The following is a 17,586-nucleotide window of genomic DNA, read 5'->3' as shown; positions in this document are numbered from 1 at the left end:
CAGACAATATATAAAATTTGCCTTAGCAAGGGGGGTAGTGTGAGTCAAAATTATTAAAAATGATTGTCAAAATTAGTAATATATCCAAGAATTATGAAAAATTATGAAATGTGAGTTAATTGATTGGGGTTTTTATTTCCCACCACCAAATTAATTTAAAAATCAAAATCAAAAAGTTTTATTTAATATTAAATTTAATTCTTGTCATCACATCATCACATTATTTATAAGCCCAGACAATATATCAAAGTTATTATTTTAGTAAGAGGGGCGATAAAGTAGGTTAAAATTATGAAAAATGATTGTCGAAATTAGTAACATATCCAAGAATTATGAAAAATTATGAAATGTGATTTAATTGATTGGTGTGTTTGTAATGAAATAATAAGCCCAGATAATATCTCAAAGTTATTATCTTAGTAAGAGGGGTGAAAGTGTCGGTTAAAATTATGAAAAATGATTGTCGAAATTAGTAACATATCCAAGAGTTTTGAAAAATGATGAAATGTTATTTAATTTATTGGTGTGAAAGAATCAGCCCAGACGATATATCGAAGTTATTATTTTAATAAGAGGGGGGGGGGGCATAATATGGGTCAAAATTATAAAAAATGATTGTCAAAATTAGTAACATATCCAAGAATTATGAAAAATGATGAAATGTTAGTTAATTGATTGGTGTGTTTGTAATGCAATAATCAACCCAGGTAATATATCAAAGTTATTATTCTAGTAAGAGGGGGGGGATATGGTTTTAACAAAAGGGCTAGAATAATATGATGGTGTTATCATTCATGCTGAATGGCCACAGAATGCCCAGCAGCAATATATTACATATTAAAGATGCTGCTGTGAAGTCTCCACAGGTTCTGCTAGTTATTATTATTATAATTATTTAGCTCTTGTGTTAAAAGAGCTATTGTGTCTTGAATTAGTCAGGAAAAATCGACATTACTTTAACATATAGACAGAAGAAAATATGGAAAAGTTTCAGCGTGTATCACACTGATAGCCATTTTATAAACTGTATTATTTCTTCAGGTGTTTCTTGCCGAATTCAAGATGTATTCGTGCAACAACACATTTTTTGCAAATCTTTATCGGTACGCCAGAGACATTAAAATAAATAAATAACATTTCAGTTATGTACACATTTGCCGTATACACCCACACAAATTCTGTGGAGATAAAAAGTAAAACTTTGTCTATTTGTGTGGACATAAAACAGCATCCGATGTGACAGAGAGTATCCACTTTTTATCCAATCAGCGCTCAAAGAAAAACACATTGAAGGTATAAACATTCTGATTTCTTCAGTTGTTTTTTTAATAAAAAAAAAGAGTATATTATTCTATTAAACTTTTATTGTTTAAATAATTTACCTTTGTTCATTTTATTAAAAAAAAAAAAAAACGTTGAAAAGATATTTTTCACTCAGTAGTGAGCTTCGGAAAATTGTCAGTGAAAGAAATACAATCGCTAAAAGATAAGCGTTTCATTATTTCTAGTCACCACTTTGAAAAATCACTCGCAAATGCAACTGTTTCACTCGCAATGTAGAGCCCTGTTATGTAAACATCTCCAGTCTAAAACATCCTTGGTTTGTGTGAGCTGCGGTTGTGTCTCATACAACAAATTCTATGTTGATACTTGAACGTATAAACATTCTAGTTTCTCCAGATATTTTTTAAACAGCCTTCGTTAAAAAAAAAAAATAGTATATTATTCTATTAAACTTTTATTGTTTTAATAATTTAACTTCGTTCATTTTATTGAAAAAAAAAAAAAACATTGAAAAGATATTTTTCACTCAGTAGTGAGCTTTGAAAAATTGTCAGTGAAAGAAACACAATCGTCAAAAGATAAGCATTTAATTATTTCTAGTTGCCACTTTGAAAAATCACTCGCAAATGCGACTGTTTCACTCGCAATGTAAAGCCCTGTAAATTAATCTGTCAACAACTTCCCCTCATTCTCTATCTGTGTCTAAAACTAAGCAAAATATCCATGAGCATAGTTTGTTTCCTAGAACTGTGTCTATGTAGAACCTAATACCACAAGTCTGCTTCCCCACTGACTATAACATGGTAGTTTTAAAATTCAATGTGTAGAGCACTGTGAAGATGAACATTTTACTAATCGAAAATTTGAAAGAAAAAAAAAAATGATTTGTAATAAATAACAATATTTATTGAAAATAATTTCACACTCGTCTGTTTTTTTTTTTTCCCTAACCGTTAAATCTTAAATCTTTACCAGTTTACTTATAAGAACAAACTTCTACAATTTAAATAAATTTTATTCATAACAGACATAGTCAGGAAAGAGTTGTATGTAAATAAGAATAAAAAAGTATATTGAAGCAGTAACATGCGCTATAAAAGTGAGTTTGAGTGTGGGTCTTCCATCTTGCCTAGCTTAAATCATGGCTAATGGCAGGCCAGACAAATCAAGTCTTCCCATCCATAGCCTTGAGTCCCTGGAGGGGCATAGGTCATCCACAACTTTGTAGATGCTTTTGTAGCGAGGAGTTCTTTTTTTTTCAGGGTGAGGGTGCTGGCTCCACACCCAACCTTCCCCAAAGGTACATACAGCACCTAGCCTTCCCAAATAGTCACCCATCTGGTACTGGCTAGACTCAACGTTGATTAACTTCGGTGATCTGGCGAGAACCAGTGTGCCAACGTGATTGTGCCGTATGCAGCAATCAAGTCTTGTTGACATTTAAAAACTGTTGAAAAAAGTGTGGGAAGAAGTGACTCCTATGCAAAATTGTTCTGACTGGACCACGTATCAGCCACTCTATGAACAAAAACAGGCTATTGCAAAAGAAAATAGTAGTGTTGCAATGATTAATTGGAATTGAGAATCGTAAAAGTTGGAACTTTTGGGGGTATTGGAATCAGAAAAAGTTTGTGTTTATTTTCCAATACCAAAACCGATTCTTTTAAATGTTTTTCTTGTATTTATTTAAAACTTGATTTTGCATTGTTTGCATTATAAATTATTTATTGATTTTAAACTACTAGTAAAGCAAAAGATCTATGCATTCCTCTGCCACAGGTTAAAAAAATTTTTTTTTTTTTTTGTTTGCAAAAATATATGGAGGCATTATTGTATTTTTTTTTGATCATCAAAAAAAAAAAAATGTAATAGCTATAGCTTTTAGAAATTTAAAAAGAATTAGAGTTGGTAATTGCATCAAAATTAGGAATCAGGAAAAAAGAACGAAATCAGGAAAAAATATTGGAATCGTCTCACTCACTACTAGAAAATAGGTCTGCTGTGATCCTTTTGCAAATTTCTATGCCCAGAGCCTCGGTTCTGTAAGTAATCCAAGATTATCAGAAATTTAAAAAGAATTAGAATTGGTAATTGCATCAAAATCAGGAATCAGGAAAAAAGAACGAAATCAGCAAAAAATATTGGAATCGTCTCACTACTAGAAAATAGGTCTGCTGTGATCCTTTTGCAAATTTCTATGCCAAAAGCCACAGTTCTATAAGTAATCCAACATTATCAGCAGCAGCAGTTTAATTAACGCTCATTTTAATTATTAGCATGTGTTGGATGGTTTATAGAAACTGACTTCCAAACTGATCTATCTCTGGTCAGGTCTTTATTTATCCATCTTCCAACACTCGTCTTCTTACAACCATTACCAACAATTTTCCCCGCTTTCTAGCTGTGCTGCAATCTAAACATGCATTCCATGAACAAAGCTTCTTTCCTAGAACTGCCTAACTGTGGAACTCTGTTCCGCTGGTCTGCTTTCCAACCAACTACAATATGATCGTCTTCCAAGTCCAATGCAAACAAGTTCTTGCTGAACCTTCCCCTTAAATAATCAAATTTTATCAAATTTGTACTACCTACAATTACAATGCTGTTGTCCCAATGGCTACCGTGCACTCATTAACCCTTATTCCTCGAGTGGCTTTCGGACCTTGATAACTGGTGACTCCCTTTGTAAAAAAGAAGTCCATCCTTTTCACTTCCTTCCATGTTTTCGTTAGTCTTCCTGTGTCAACTGACTCTGCTGCCTTAAATTGTTCTTCATCTACTACCCCAACCATTCTAACTCATTCTTTCAATGTGACCAAACCAACACAGTCTCCTGTTATCTTTTAACTATCTGATAATTTTTTTTTTTAAATTTTTACTTTCAGGTACGATGTAATTTTAACAGCTGAAACAATATATTGCACAAAGAATTATTTGAAACTCCTGGATTCGTTCGACATTCTTCTGAAAGAAAATGGAGAAATGTATCCTTTTAAAAATTTGCCAGCATAAAAAAATGTTTTTAAATTTCCAATTGTTTTGTTAAATGCCGGACCTGCAGACATCAATAATCATGGTTTTTTAAATCTATCAGTAGATGCATGGAGGAGGATGATTTAAACCTGAAGGAGGGAGCTAGTATATTTTCTTCTAATGTTCGCTACTAGCGAGGGGTACCCGGCGTTGCCCGGGTGTTTGGGGGGGGGGGGTTAAAAAAAGTAAGTATGAGGATCGAATCCGAACTGTTGAGGCAAAGTTGTAAATTAAAGTGTGAAAAAAAAAAACGTGCGATGTTAACAATTGCCCCACCGCGAGATGCTAACGGAAACACGTTTGAATTTATTTAATTAGTTGGATTTAGCAGGTGCCCGTTTTAATGAGTTAATGAGGTCAAGTTTGACTGCGGGATAGTATTCATTTACTGCTGAACGCTTTTTTTTCCTCACCCCCAAGATGTTATAGGAAAAAGACTAACCCACATGCGGCGAGCAACAAATATTGAATATTTATCTTCCTGAAATCGAGCAAATTAAATAGACAGGCGAGCTTCGTTGTTAACTATGAGATATTATGATTTATATGTGATATAAAAAGGTTTAAAAAGTTGTGTACCGACCGACCGCTTCTCTGAAAGAAGCCTTTTGTAGACACACAGAAAAAGCGAACACACATACATACATTTTCGCTTTTATATATATAGATGAGATGGGGAATTTATGAATAAGATTCTCTCTTGCTCTTTCTCTTCTTATTACAACTGTCAAAATGGTTTGACATTGTTCAAATCGCTCCTATTCTTGGTAACCCTCATGGCTTCTTTCAGATGAGTCAGCCGACTCTCGTGCTATGGTCAGAGAACCAGATTAATTTATTTAGTTATTGTTTCACAACTATTCCTCTGGCCTTCGTCCGCAATAAATAAATTAATAAATAATACTCATCTCAATAATCAATTCCAATTATATCTATAATATAAAGCTGAATGTGTGTGTGTGTGTGTGTGTGTGTGTGTGTGTGTGTGCGCGCGGTCACAAATAGGCTCCTATATGTTTGACTATTTTAAAAAACTGATTACATATAATGATAGAAGATGTATCGAGACACAGGAATGGGTATGTTTGATCTGGCAGAACAGTGGTTCATTAAAATTGTGGGGGTCTGCGTTCCCACCTGGTCCACAAAGTATGGAAATAAAAGATTTAAAAATAAAAAAAACGTTTACAAGTGTTTTTAAAATAGATATCCATAAGAATACTTTGATAAGTATGTTTTAACTTAAATAGGGATGGTATAATAAAATTGTGGGGACTGCGTTCGCGCCTGGCCTCCATAGAATGGAAATAGGCACAAACTTTAATAAAGAGTTTTCATATCTATCTGCGTAAGTATACTTTGATAATTATGTTTCAGTTTGAAGAAATATGGTATAATAAAATTATTGGGTGTTCGTTCGCACCTGACCTCCATAGAATGGAAATATGTCACAAAGTTTAACAAGGTTTTTTAATATAGATCCACAGAATATTGTGATAAGTGTTTCAGTGTGAACAGGTATGGTATAATAAATTATGGGGTTTATCTATTTTATTTTTACTTTCATCATATTTTGCTTTGGTTTTGATACCCCCAAATTCAATCCAAATTTACAACCCTTCTTTTTGATAACCTATCATACTTTCATAAATCAGAGTCCATTTTCTGTAGACTGTTTTTGAACCCAGTCAACGACGGGTACTTTTGCTAGTATACACATATATATATATATATATATATATATATATATATATATATATATATATATATATATATATATTATATGCACGGACCTGATCATGTAGGATCAGATAATAAATAAACATGAATTTATAAGACCAAAAGTCCAACCTTGATCACCCTTTGTGATGCAGTGGATAGAAATGGTGAATCTCTACGGTTCCAGGCAAAATTGTCTGAAAATAGCGGTTTCAATCCTACCCAAAGCCGACCAGAAGCTTACTTGGCCAAAAACGTGGTGAGATGACAATAATTGCTGAGAATGCAGTTAGGAGATTTGGAATTCCTATCCAGTCACGGTTACCACCTGACAAAGAAGAAATTGCCTGAAATGTTGTGAAACAACAACTAAGAAGGATGAGGATGATAGTCCGCAATAAATAAACTAATAAATAATACTCATCTCAATAATGAATTCCAATTATATAATATATACCGTATTACAGAGTTGCAAAAAAACTCACTGGCATTCCATCAATGTCCTCTAACATCAACGTCTTGAGATTGTTTGGCCATATTAAGTGTTTCTGTGTAGATCTATGCACTGAAGGCATAATACAAGGAAATGGATCAAAATGGACAAAAGAACAGATTACTGATCATAAACTATCTGTATAGTATTACATCTTCGATCCAATTTCAAGTGTTTGGGTTAACCAGTCCTAGCACTCGGACTTGTAGTTAGTTTGCTCTGCTTCAGCTTGATCAAACGCAGGAGAGTCAGTCCATCATCGAAGATGCACCACCTAACTGTCTCTCTTCAAATGTCAGACCCATGGGAGCAAAAGGCTTCCATATGATATTGAATCGGGTATAAGCAAAGGAAAGAAGACAAATACCCGTATCCTCATTAAATCTTCCATGCATACGGTTAACAATTGAAGCAAGAATGGCAGATCAGTTGAAACCAGAAAGATTCAACAAAGCAGGGAAATCGAAAGGAGCACACAAAAATCCGGATAGTTGAGTTTTATCATTATTTGAGGTCTGTTTTTTTTTTTTTTCATTTAACAACTGAAAGATGCTGTAATAAAGACACGTAGATGACAGAAAGAAATAAAAGAAGCATGCATAAGAAAAGAGTCCTTCAATATTTCCATTATCGGAAGGCCCACTGGGGCTTAAAACACCAGAAAGCCCTTTGAGCTGAATGTTCATCGGCAGACCAGTTGGAGCTTGAACCACAAGGAAACCCCTCTGGCTGAATGTTCATCGGAAGACTAGTTGATTTTGGAATTCCCTTCTAGGTTCCTATTTTTTTTTTTTTACATGCAGTGTAATGTGAACAGATCTTGCTGCTCATCTCCCTACATAGCATCCCTGCAACATATGGCCCCGTTAGTAGCCCCCTACATCAAAGTGACACTGTGCCTTGTTTGGGGTGAAAATCAAATAAATAAAAGTTATTTTTTTAATTGACTTTTGTAAGGGACACAGTGATGAGGATGGATAGAGCTGGCTGAACTCATGCCAGGTGAATACTCTTTTTAAGTACATTTAGTCAGCATCACTCGGGATGTTTACTACTGTCTTAATTAACAATAGAATTCTCTTCCTTTTTATGCTATTTTCACCCGACTTCTGTTCTTGTACTCGTTTGGCTTTGATCTCTTAACCTCTTCGACAACCCTACCCTTGAACATTCCGCAGCCAAACTAACAATCACCAGCTAATCAAAACTAGTACACTTACCCACCTTAATAAATTAGAAAACTTCATGTTTACTCCAAATAATAACAACAATGTTTTACTTTTTCACCTTAATTCTTAAATGATATGTGGCAGCAAAAACCTATTATTTTGGTGTCGGAGGCGGAACAAGGCAGTTTGAAAACAGAATTTTAGAAGATAAACGATTTGTTTCCTGTGTCTGTTGGTTACAATCAGAAGGTAAGTCAGATGCCATCTTTTTGTATCATAAAACATTGAATGGCCTTGTGTCAGTACTAGACTGGTTTGTCTGAATGCTGAATATTTTAGAGGAAATAAAACATTTGATTATTTGGATTTTTTGGACTACTGTTCTCATCTTGAGTGTCATTTTCACATTTTGGTCGATGTAACCTTCAACCTTCTTCGGGTGTATCTTGTTGAACTCGGTAAACTGGATGGAATTTCTTAGTTTTGATGACATGAATCCTTGCAGCACAGTGGTTTGAGTACTTGGAAAAAAATCAATTCTAAAAGTGATATTCTTCTGAAGGTTCAATTCTCAGTGTGGGTGACTGAAAAATACAATTGCGAATTATCTAGAACCTCTATCTACTCATTGCTGACAGAACAAGAGCATGCTACCCCCATGAAATAAATAAAGAATTCCGTTTGAAATTCCGTCCAGATTCCTGAGTTTGACAAGATACACCTGCAGAAAGTCGGAGGTCACATTGACCAAAATGTTGTGAAAATAACACTCAAGATGAGAATAATAGTCCGAAGAATCAAAATAATGTGCATAATCAATCCTCATCTCAAAAAATTTAGAAATGTAAAACATTTGATCCTGGTGATATGGATGGTGATATGGATGGTGATATGGATGGTGAGGCTGTTGAAGCTATTTAGTAGCTTTGTTACCTTCTGTCATACCATTGGAGCACACCCTCCACTTATTTTTAATATTCAAGGATGAGTCACCCTTGCTGCTTAAGTTGCTTGGAGACTGAGTAGAAAGTACCTGTCAAGAATCTGTTCTTGACAATCAGCCCGACAGATGCCTGGCCAGGAACTGGCCCAGCACCTGTCAGTGAGGTTCGCTACCTGAGCATTATCTAGGATATCCACCCTCCCAGGCCTTGCCACCTGACTTTCAAGCAGGGCAAGTTTATTGCTTGTTGCCTGAGGCGCCCCTACCGGGGAATGCTGATGGGGATACCCGGGCAGTTTTTGCTAGGCCAGGGTGCCCCTCCTTTGGGGGCGCTGACTGGACCCCCCCCCCCACTTTCTGACCTTGTGTCACATCTTGCTGATTACTAGAATTAGGAGGGAACAAAGTTCAAGAAGCATCTGTCATTACTAATCGATAGTGTTGCCTGTGTCGACCAAGGGAAGAGTCTATCAGGCATGTGTGCACAGTGTGATGATGTATAGAAGAGAAACCTGGCCAGTTAAGGTTGAGGACATGTTTTGCATGAAGAGAAATGATATGAAAACGATATGATGTATGACCTCAGAGGAAGATTAAATCTGGACAGTATAGGGAGATGTGTGCTGCATAGGAGACTTTGATGGTATGGCCACATTGAAAGGATGGATGAATGCGTGCTTGGGTTAGTAGATGTAGAACAGGTGAGATGGCAGAATCAGTTCACAGGAGAAGGTTAAGGAAAACATGGGAGGAAATGATAAAAATGAACATGATGGAAAGAGGGATAAATAAATACCTGGCCAGAGATGGGAAGTCAGTTTCCACAAACCGTCCCATGCATGTAAAAATGGACATTAAGCTGAATATGACGACGATGTTTCTGAATTTTTTAGATGATTCCGATTACTGTTCTCATCTTAAGTGTCATTTTTACCAACTCATCCAGTTTTGCTGTTTATCGTGCTGTTATATAATCACGTTGACACACCGGTTCTCATTAGATCACCGAAGTTAAGCAACGTTGAGCCTGGTTAGTACCAGATGAGTGACCATTTGAGAATTCTAGGCGCTGTATGTGCTCTCCGCTTATCCCAGCATTGTTTCCAGTCATCCTGTACATTCACTTCACTTGGCACTGGTATTTAACAGTGTTGACTCAGGAGAGGTGTGGTTGGAGATTGCGCACCTCCTGGAGATTTATGCTGTGAGTGTCCCGGACAACACCAAACAATATCTCACACCTACTATCCATCCAGGCCAAAGAGTTAACATCAGTTAGGTTGCATGAAGTTAGATTGTCTTTTAGGCACTATAACCACGTCTTCCATGGTCTGCCATAATCTTTAGTGTCCAACGTATCCAACCATGTTATGGAGTTGATTCAAGAGGTGGGAATATGTTTCTGAATTTTGGAGATGTGTTATTTGGATTATTCAAACTATTGTTCTTATATTGAGTGTTATTTTCACAATGTTTCAGCTGATATAATCTTCAACCTTATATGTTAGATTATAACGTTTTAATTTTAATGCAATTCTGAATTTTTTGAGATGAGATGTGAATGCTTGTGTTATGTTGATTTATCAAACTATTATTCTCATCCATCTTGAGTGTTATTAGCACAGCGTTTTGGTTGCTGCAACCTGCGACCTTCTTCGGGTGTTGAGAACATGCTTCTTTTTCTACTAAGGAAAAAGAGGGTTGGCTCTGCATTACAAGAATTTGAACCGTTTTTTTTGAGGATTGGTCCGTAAATAATAAAGAAGGTTTATTCACCAGGGGTCACTTTTTCCGATGGCTCAATTTTTCAGGATATCTATACTAATTGTAATTATTAGTGAAAAAACAGTGTTTTACGAAACAGAGGATCGATTTAAATTCAGTTGCTAATCTTGATAAAGAGAATGTAAAGATTTCTTATTTTATGATGGTAACAAAAATACTAACGAGATCTCTCAGCTTTTAACATGTAATGGACAAGATCAGAAGAATTATAAAAGTTCTAAGAGCAAGTTAGAGTTTTCACAAGAATGTGTTAACTCAATATTTTTCAACTATGAAAATTCTAAAAAATAAAAAGAATAAAAAAAATAAAAAGAATAAAATAAAAGGAAAAAATATTTCAGTCATAAATTTTCTTTTTTAAACTCTTTTACACCTCCAAAGAAGACATATTGCCACTTGAATGTAAAGAGGTGCCACTATGTTTATGAATTTTGGAGATGATAATTTCTGTTATTCAAAATACTGTTCTTATATTGAGTGTTATTCCCACAATGATGTAACATCTCACCTTGTTCAGGTGTATTTTTTGTCAACTCGAGAATATTTCTATCAAATTTGGGATGTGCGGCATAACTGATAAAGTACTAAGTAAAATTTAGTTATGTTTTGAAAAAAAAAAAAATTCTATTATAATTCTTCTGATTAGCTGTAATTTGTAATTAACTAATCAAACCAATTTCTTATGTATTTCTATCGTCCTATGTATCTCTCTCTCTCTCTTTCTCTCGATTCAATCATCTAATATATAAATCTGACCTGTCTGTTTAAATGTATGTATGTATGTTTGTATGTTTGCCTAAAACTTTCAACAGAGGCGACGAATTTTCACGAGATCGGTATCATTTTGAAGCTCGACCCTTCGGACGACAGATATCAAAAAATTGGCTAAAAACATTAATTCCTTCGTTCTCAACTGGGCACTTTTCTACAAGGAGGGGTTGCTTTTTTCGCCAATATTTTCGAAAGTCATCCCCTCTTTTTTTTGATTGACTAGCCTTAATTTAAACCTTTGTCACTTCTGGTTTGGCGATGGACGCAACAGCAAAAACCTTACTTTTTTTTTTTTTCACGTTCTTTTTCTCCTTTACAGTACGAGTTTGAGCCTGCCTGCCTACTACACCTTTTTTTTTTGCTTAACACACACCTCCAAACACCCGGGCAATGCCGGGCACCCAGGCTAGTTCTCTAATATTTCATAAAATCTCTGATCATTGATAATTCGTATTATTCAGACTACTGTTTTAATCTTTTGTGTTATTTTCACAACGTTTTGGCTGATGTAACCTCCAACTTTCTTCAGGTGTGTCTTGTTGAAATCGGGGAATCTGTATGGACTTTCGAACAGAACCCTTTATTTAATCCAAAGGAGTAGCATGCTCTTGATCTGTCAGCCATGACTGGGTAGAAGTCTTAAGTAATTCACAATTATATTCTTAGTATCGTCCAGTCTAAGGATTGAACACATGACTTAACGGATAAAGTACTAGGTAAAATTCAGTTTTCAGTAACAGTCTTTTGGAGGTTGAAGGTTCAATCCTCAGTATGGGTGATATTAAGAATACAATTCCTTTAGACTTCTACCTTGTCATGGCTGACAGAACAAGAGCATGTAACCTCCGACCTTCTTCGGATGTATCTTATCAAACTCGAGAATCTTTCTGTCAAACTCAGATTAAATAAGAAGTTCTATTTGAAATTCTTTGCAAATTCCCGAGTTTGACAACATACCACAGAAAAGGGTCAGAGGTTATACCAGCTGAAACGTTATGAAAATAATATTCAAAATGAGAACAGTAGTTGGAATAATTCAAATAATACAGAATGTAGAGACTTTTGGAAAGCTTCTTGCTATTGTCCAATCAGAAAATATGTCAGAAACGAGAGACAATAGAAATGTTTTAGTTGCTGAGATCATGTTGTAATTATAAACAATCAATGATTCATTAGAACCACATGACGTAATGGATAAAGTACTAGGTAAAATTCAGTTTTAAGTATTCATTGGATACAGGGAAGACCTTATCCTGCCTTGACAAAGTTCAGAATAGACTTCGTAGCCTAGTAGGAAATGCCCTTTTCTCTTTCCTGCAACCTGTTTCTCACAGAAGAGACATTGCGAGCCTGTCTCTGTTTTATCGTTATTTTCATAGCAGGTGCTCGTCTGAGCTCCAATCTGTGGTCTCTCCACACCAAACTTTCATGAGAAACACTCGTCTAGCTGAAAACACTATCAGTAATTCCCCCCACTCTTTATCTGTGCCTAAACCTATGTAGATTCCATGAACAAAGCTTCTTTCTTAGAACTGCACACCTGTGGAACTCACTTCTGTTTTCCTGCTTTCCATCTGACTACAATATGGTTGTGTTCAAATCCAACGTAAACAAGTTCTTGATGAGCCGTTCCCCTTAAGTAAACTAATTTACCAAATTTTCACTACTAACGATTTCTATATTGTCCCATTGACCATTGTACACTCTTTAACCCTTATCCTCGAGTGGTCTCTGAGTCTTGATAAGTGTTGACTTCTTTGTAAAAAAAATTAAAAGTAATCTTCGATTTATGATTCTCTAATGACGCTAACATAAATTTAGAAAATATTCTTTCCTCTGCTTTTCATTATTAAAAAAATTATCAGATCAAATAACATTTTTGTTTTATTGTGATATCAATTTCTCCATTTTTAATTCAAGTATATTCATCAGAAATATTCATAGTTTCTAGACATTTTTCTTCTCTCCCTATTCCTCATATATTTGACCTCCTTCTGTTCGCTTTAATTTTAATTTTTTTCTTTTCCTTTATTTTTCTCCTCCTCCTCCTCCCTCCCTCCTCTTCCTTTTATTCTTCTATTTTTAGTATTTCTTCTTTTCCCTTCTCTCTCTTCTATTTCTTTTTTTCCTTCTCCTTTGCCCACTCCTCTTCCTCTCCCTTCTACTCTAATATGCCTTCTATCATGTGATCTGCCCACCAAATCCTGTGATTTTTAATCTTTTCCATTTTTGCTTCATCTTTCCCTATTTGCTTTTTCTTAAATTTCTCGCTCATGGAAGGGGATCTTTCATGCTCGGAAAGAAGACGTCTCATTATGGAGCTAGAGTGAAGAATTTCTTCCCTAATTTATTTTAAACAGCAGGAGGTGTCGGATTTGCTATTTACTTTCTCCATTCCCCTAAACACTTAAAATGTTTTCATCTGGCAGTTTTTTTTTTTTACTCGCAAGCTTTTATATGAGGAGACGGATTTACATTTATTTATATGCAAATGTTATATCACATATCCCTCCATATCTCCATGAATAAACCAGAAACCAGCAATGGCGACGCTAGGACAAATCTGTTCGTCGTTACAACGCAAATGAACACAATAAATACACATGACAACTTCAAATCCCATTTCTTTAGATACGCACATCATTAGAATAACTCGCACCTTACTTCAACAAAGAAAACCGCCAGAGAAAGCCGCACAGCAAAAGAAAAAATGCAACTCCTAAGCATATAAACACCAATATATAATTCACAAAACATTGCAACCTCACAACACGGACTAGATTATATTCACAATTTTATTAGCTTCAAATCGATATAACACATGCATACATACACCAAACAGACGGTTCACTGCAACACATTATAGCACGAAAAACAGACACAATCAAAAAGCAAACTCAAGCCAGCAATTAAAAAAACTTTCTTTGCTCCTTACTACGTCCGCTTCATGACTATAAAAATACCAGCCTTTACAGATCGGCCCTAGCATGGCGCGATGTGAACTCGCTCTGTCTTCACCCAGCATCCGACCCCTCACCAACGACATCAGACGCGGAGCTTACTACACACAGCCAGCATCGCCCACCGCTACCATCTCACCCACGATCCTGATACAAGCCCCTTTCCTTCTTCAGCTGATACCAAATCATCACCTCTCACCAACCCCGCGCTAAGCGACATCAGCTAACAAGGATCGACCCACACGCTAAGCCACATTTCTGCCATCACCCAATCAAACCCAAACCCAAAGAAACTTTGATCATTGACGAGTTTATTTATCTCAACACCCGGCCAGCCATCCTAACAACGACGCCTTAAATCTCTGATTTGGTGAGAAATAAAATATATATATTTAACCTTACTCGGTCGTCTGTATTTTTCTTGCAACCATACGCTTGCTTATTTCACAAATAAATACACATTGGACTTTATTATCGATTAGAGGATTGTCTTTTTGAATCTAAAACAGTAAGACATTGCATATTTAAAATGAATTACCTGCTGTTAGTGTTAATATTTTTTATTGCTTTGTTTGCAGGTATGTCGAGAGAAATTCTTCATCTAACCCGGAAAAAAAGCTGAAATTGGGATCGATTACATTATAATATTTTCAAATTATCTCAATAAACAATTTCTTTGTCAAACGTCTTTTACTTTTCTTTTTATTTGTACTGTTGAGTAACCCCTTATCAAGGCTTGAAACCACTTGAGGATAAGGGTTAGTAAGTGTAAGGTGGTAGTGTAGTAATCATTAATGATGTAAGTTGGGCAGAAATTGATTATTGAAGGTTCAACAAGAACTTAATTAAATTAGACTTGAAGGCCACCATACCGTAATCGGTTGAAAAGCAGGCCAATGGAACGAGCATTTCTAGCAAAAAAGCTGTGTTCGTGGAATCTGCATTTAGATTAAGACACAGATAGAGAGTGGGAGAAATTGTTGATAATGGTTGTAGCTAGTTGAGTGGGGTTTTTTTTGTGAAAGTTCGGTAAGGAGAGGCCATAGATTGGAGCTTAGATGAGCATTTGCCACGAAAATAATGATAGAGCAAAGCCAGGCTTGCAATGTCTCTTTTGCAGGAAAGAGGCTGCAGGAAAAAGAGAACAGTACATCACTTAATAGGTTTAATAGGTTAAGAGCCAGTTTTGAACTCTATTAAAGCAGTATATGACATGCCGAGCAGCTCCTGTCCAAATGTGGCAACAGTACTTAATCTTAAATTGATTATTTAAGAGAATGGTTTAACCAGAATTTGTTAACATTGGACTTGAGAAGGTCAGCTGGGAAGCAGCCTTGGGGTACTATGTTTCAAAGACAAGCATTTTTTTTTTTTTTATTATTCATCCTAAACAAGGCACGTTGCCACTAAGGGAATGAAGAGTCAGATTTATAGGGGATATCTTAAGTGAGGAGTCATGTCATGCAGAAAGATGTTTATTCACATTACATTTAAATTTTTTTATATGTTGGCATAGTTAGGAAAACTGGGAGCAAAAAGGGAATTTTGAAAGGAAGAGGCAATGAGAGTAAGAATTCCTTGTGCATTTGGGGACCGCCACAATGAATGGTTAGGATTTAGCTGATTGTCAGGTTGTTTGAGTGTATTTATGTCGACAGAACACTGGAGCAGGAAGTTTGTCCAAACACATTCCTTTGTAGTACTTGGAAAGAAACTTTGTTCATGGAAGTTTTGTTTAGTTTTAAGTCAAGTCCAATGTAAATAGTTCTAAGTTCAAGTCTAATGTTAACAAATTTTTGATAATCCATCCCCTTAAATAATCCAATTTACCAAATTTCCACTACTAATGATTACTATGATATGTTTCCATTGACAACTGTACACTTATTGACCCTTATCCTCGAGTGGCCTATGGGCCTTGATAAGTGGTGATTCCTTTGTAAAAAAAAATGTATAAAGAGGAAGAAAGAAAAATTATTTTCAGCAGTTGTAACTAGCCAAGTTTTTGTTGTAAAATTTTTACAGGCAGAACCATAGATTGGAGCTCAGTCGAGTATCTCTAAAATTATATAAATGCAACTTTGTCTCTGTGTATGTGAGTTCGTTCCATATAGACTCCGAAGTGGCTAAACAGATTTTCTTTTAAATTTACAGAAATTTAGTGATTAAGTCTAGAAGTGATCTTAGTTAAGTTTTTTCTCAGAATACCCCCGATAAATTACTGATAATTACCGATGATTGAAATCGTTATTTTAATTTATCTATCGTCGGTAAACCCATTTTTTCCATATCGTTGCTTAGCAACGATGATAGAACCACAGGCTGTGAAAATTCTACTGTGAGTAAGTTGATATCATGTTTTTTGTTTTTTTTTGTATAACGTGGTCTGGATTTCTGAAATTTCTTACTTTTTTTTTCATTAACTGCAAAGAATTTTTTAAGACTTGAAAATTTACGTGTTTTTTTTTTTTTTTTTTTTTTTTTTTTTTTTGCATGACATGGTCTGTAGGTTCAAACCCCACACGTAAATTTCTTAATGCTTTTTTTTTTCGTTAACTGGAAAGAAGTTTATATAAAATAACTTTCTAAAAGAAACAGTAGATTCTCTAGAGTGCAATGTAGGAGAACATATATTTTGGACTAAGTTACTGCATGGAGGCATGTGAAGCTTCCTCGTGGACGATTTCACGGATTTCAATGATAATAAAAATATAGGAGTGTGAAATATTCGTTGATCATAATTCAATCCTGGGCAACATCAGGTCTTCCTGCTAGTCTACCATAAAAATAATAATGGAGAAAGACTAGTAATCTGTCTTTTATTAGAAAGAGACTTAATTTTTACAACTATAATCGAGATAAACATGTCATATACTAGCTTTTCCTACCTGTCGCTGTCCAGGAGTCTTTGTACTTTTATTTTTGTTTTTCAATTTGTAAAACCTTTTTTTTTTTTTTTACTTTTCTTTACCAAAGTATATAAAGTATATATATACACAGACATGACAGAACAGAATAGACACTAAGATAAATATTTTTCCTAAACTTAATATATGCTTATTTATATTTACAGATAAGAATAGTGATGAAATACCTTAGAGTATCTCATTAAAATTGCATCTAACAACATTGAACATGCCATGAACAAAAGGAGCATCAGAACTATAAGAATTTCTGCAGGGACGAATCGTGGGTCAAAGTGAAGGTGGTCTTAGTCAACGCAAAATAACATGAAATCTTTCAGTATCCCGTTGCACTGTTAATAAATTCACAAGAGAATCTAAAAAGTGCACAAAACTTCATTCAAGTTGTCCCTGGCCCTTTAAAAGGACTTTTCCTCTTGAGAAAAAGCTTCTGACATTGCAACACAAGCTGGTGTCAGTCCCAGAACAGATGTCAGGTATCTTCACAAGCTGAGCTACAATAGTG

The 17,586-nt window shown here is 35.2% G+C and overlaps 1 protein-coding gene across 1 annotated transcript in view; it reads left to right on the top strand.

Moving 5' to 3' along the window:
* LOC145297745 (histidine protein methyltransferase 1 homolog) overlaps positions 1 to 14,842 on the top strand; it is a 62,502-nt gene extending 47,660 nt beyond the window's left edge. Inside the window, exons 7-9 of the mRNA XM_080143970.1 lie at positions 4,170 to 4,268; positions 7,832 to 7,947; positions 14,736 to 14,842. Of these exons, the coding sequence (XP_080000096.1) occupies positions 4,170 to 4,268; positions 7,832 to 7,947; positions 14,736 to 14,779 (259 nt within the window). The 3' untranslated portion in view covers positions 14,780 to 14,842. The remainder of the gene's footprint in view (positions 1 to 4,169; positions 4,269 to 7,831; positions 7,948 to 14,735) is intronic.
* Positions 14,843 to 17,586: the final 2,744 nt, after the last annotated feature.

The sequence above is a fragment of the Euprymna scolopes genome, chromosome 18, assembly GCF_053919585.1.
Source record: "Euprymna scolopes isolate OS-2025 chromosome 18, ASM5391958v1, whole genome shotgun sequence".
NCBI classification, from domain to species: domain Eukaryota; kingdom Metazoa; phylum Mollusca; class Cephalopoda; order Sepiida; family Sepiolidae; genus Euprymna; species Euprymna scolopes.
The sequence above is the reverse complement of the archived record's forward strand: the minus strand, read 5'-3'. Positions and strand labels throughout refer to the sequence as shown.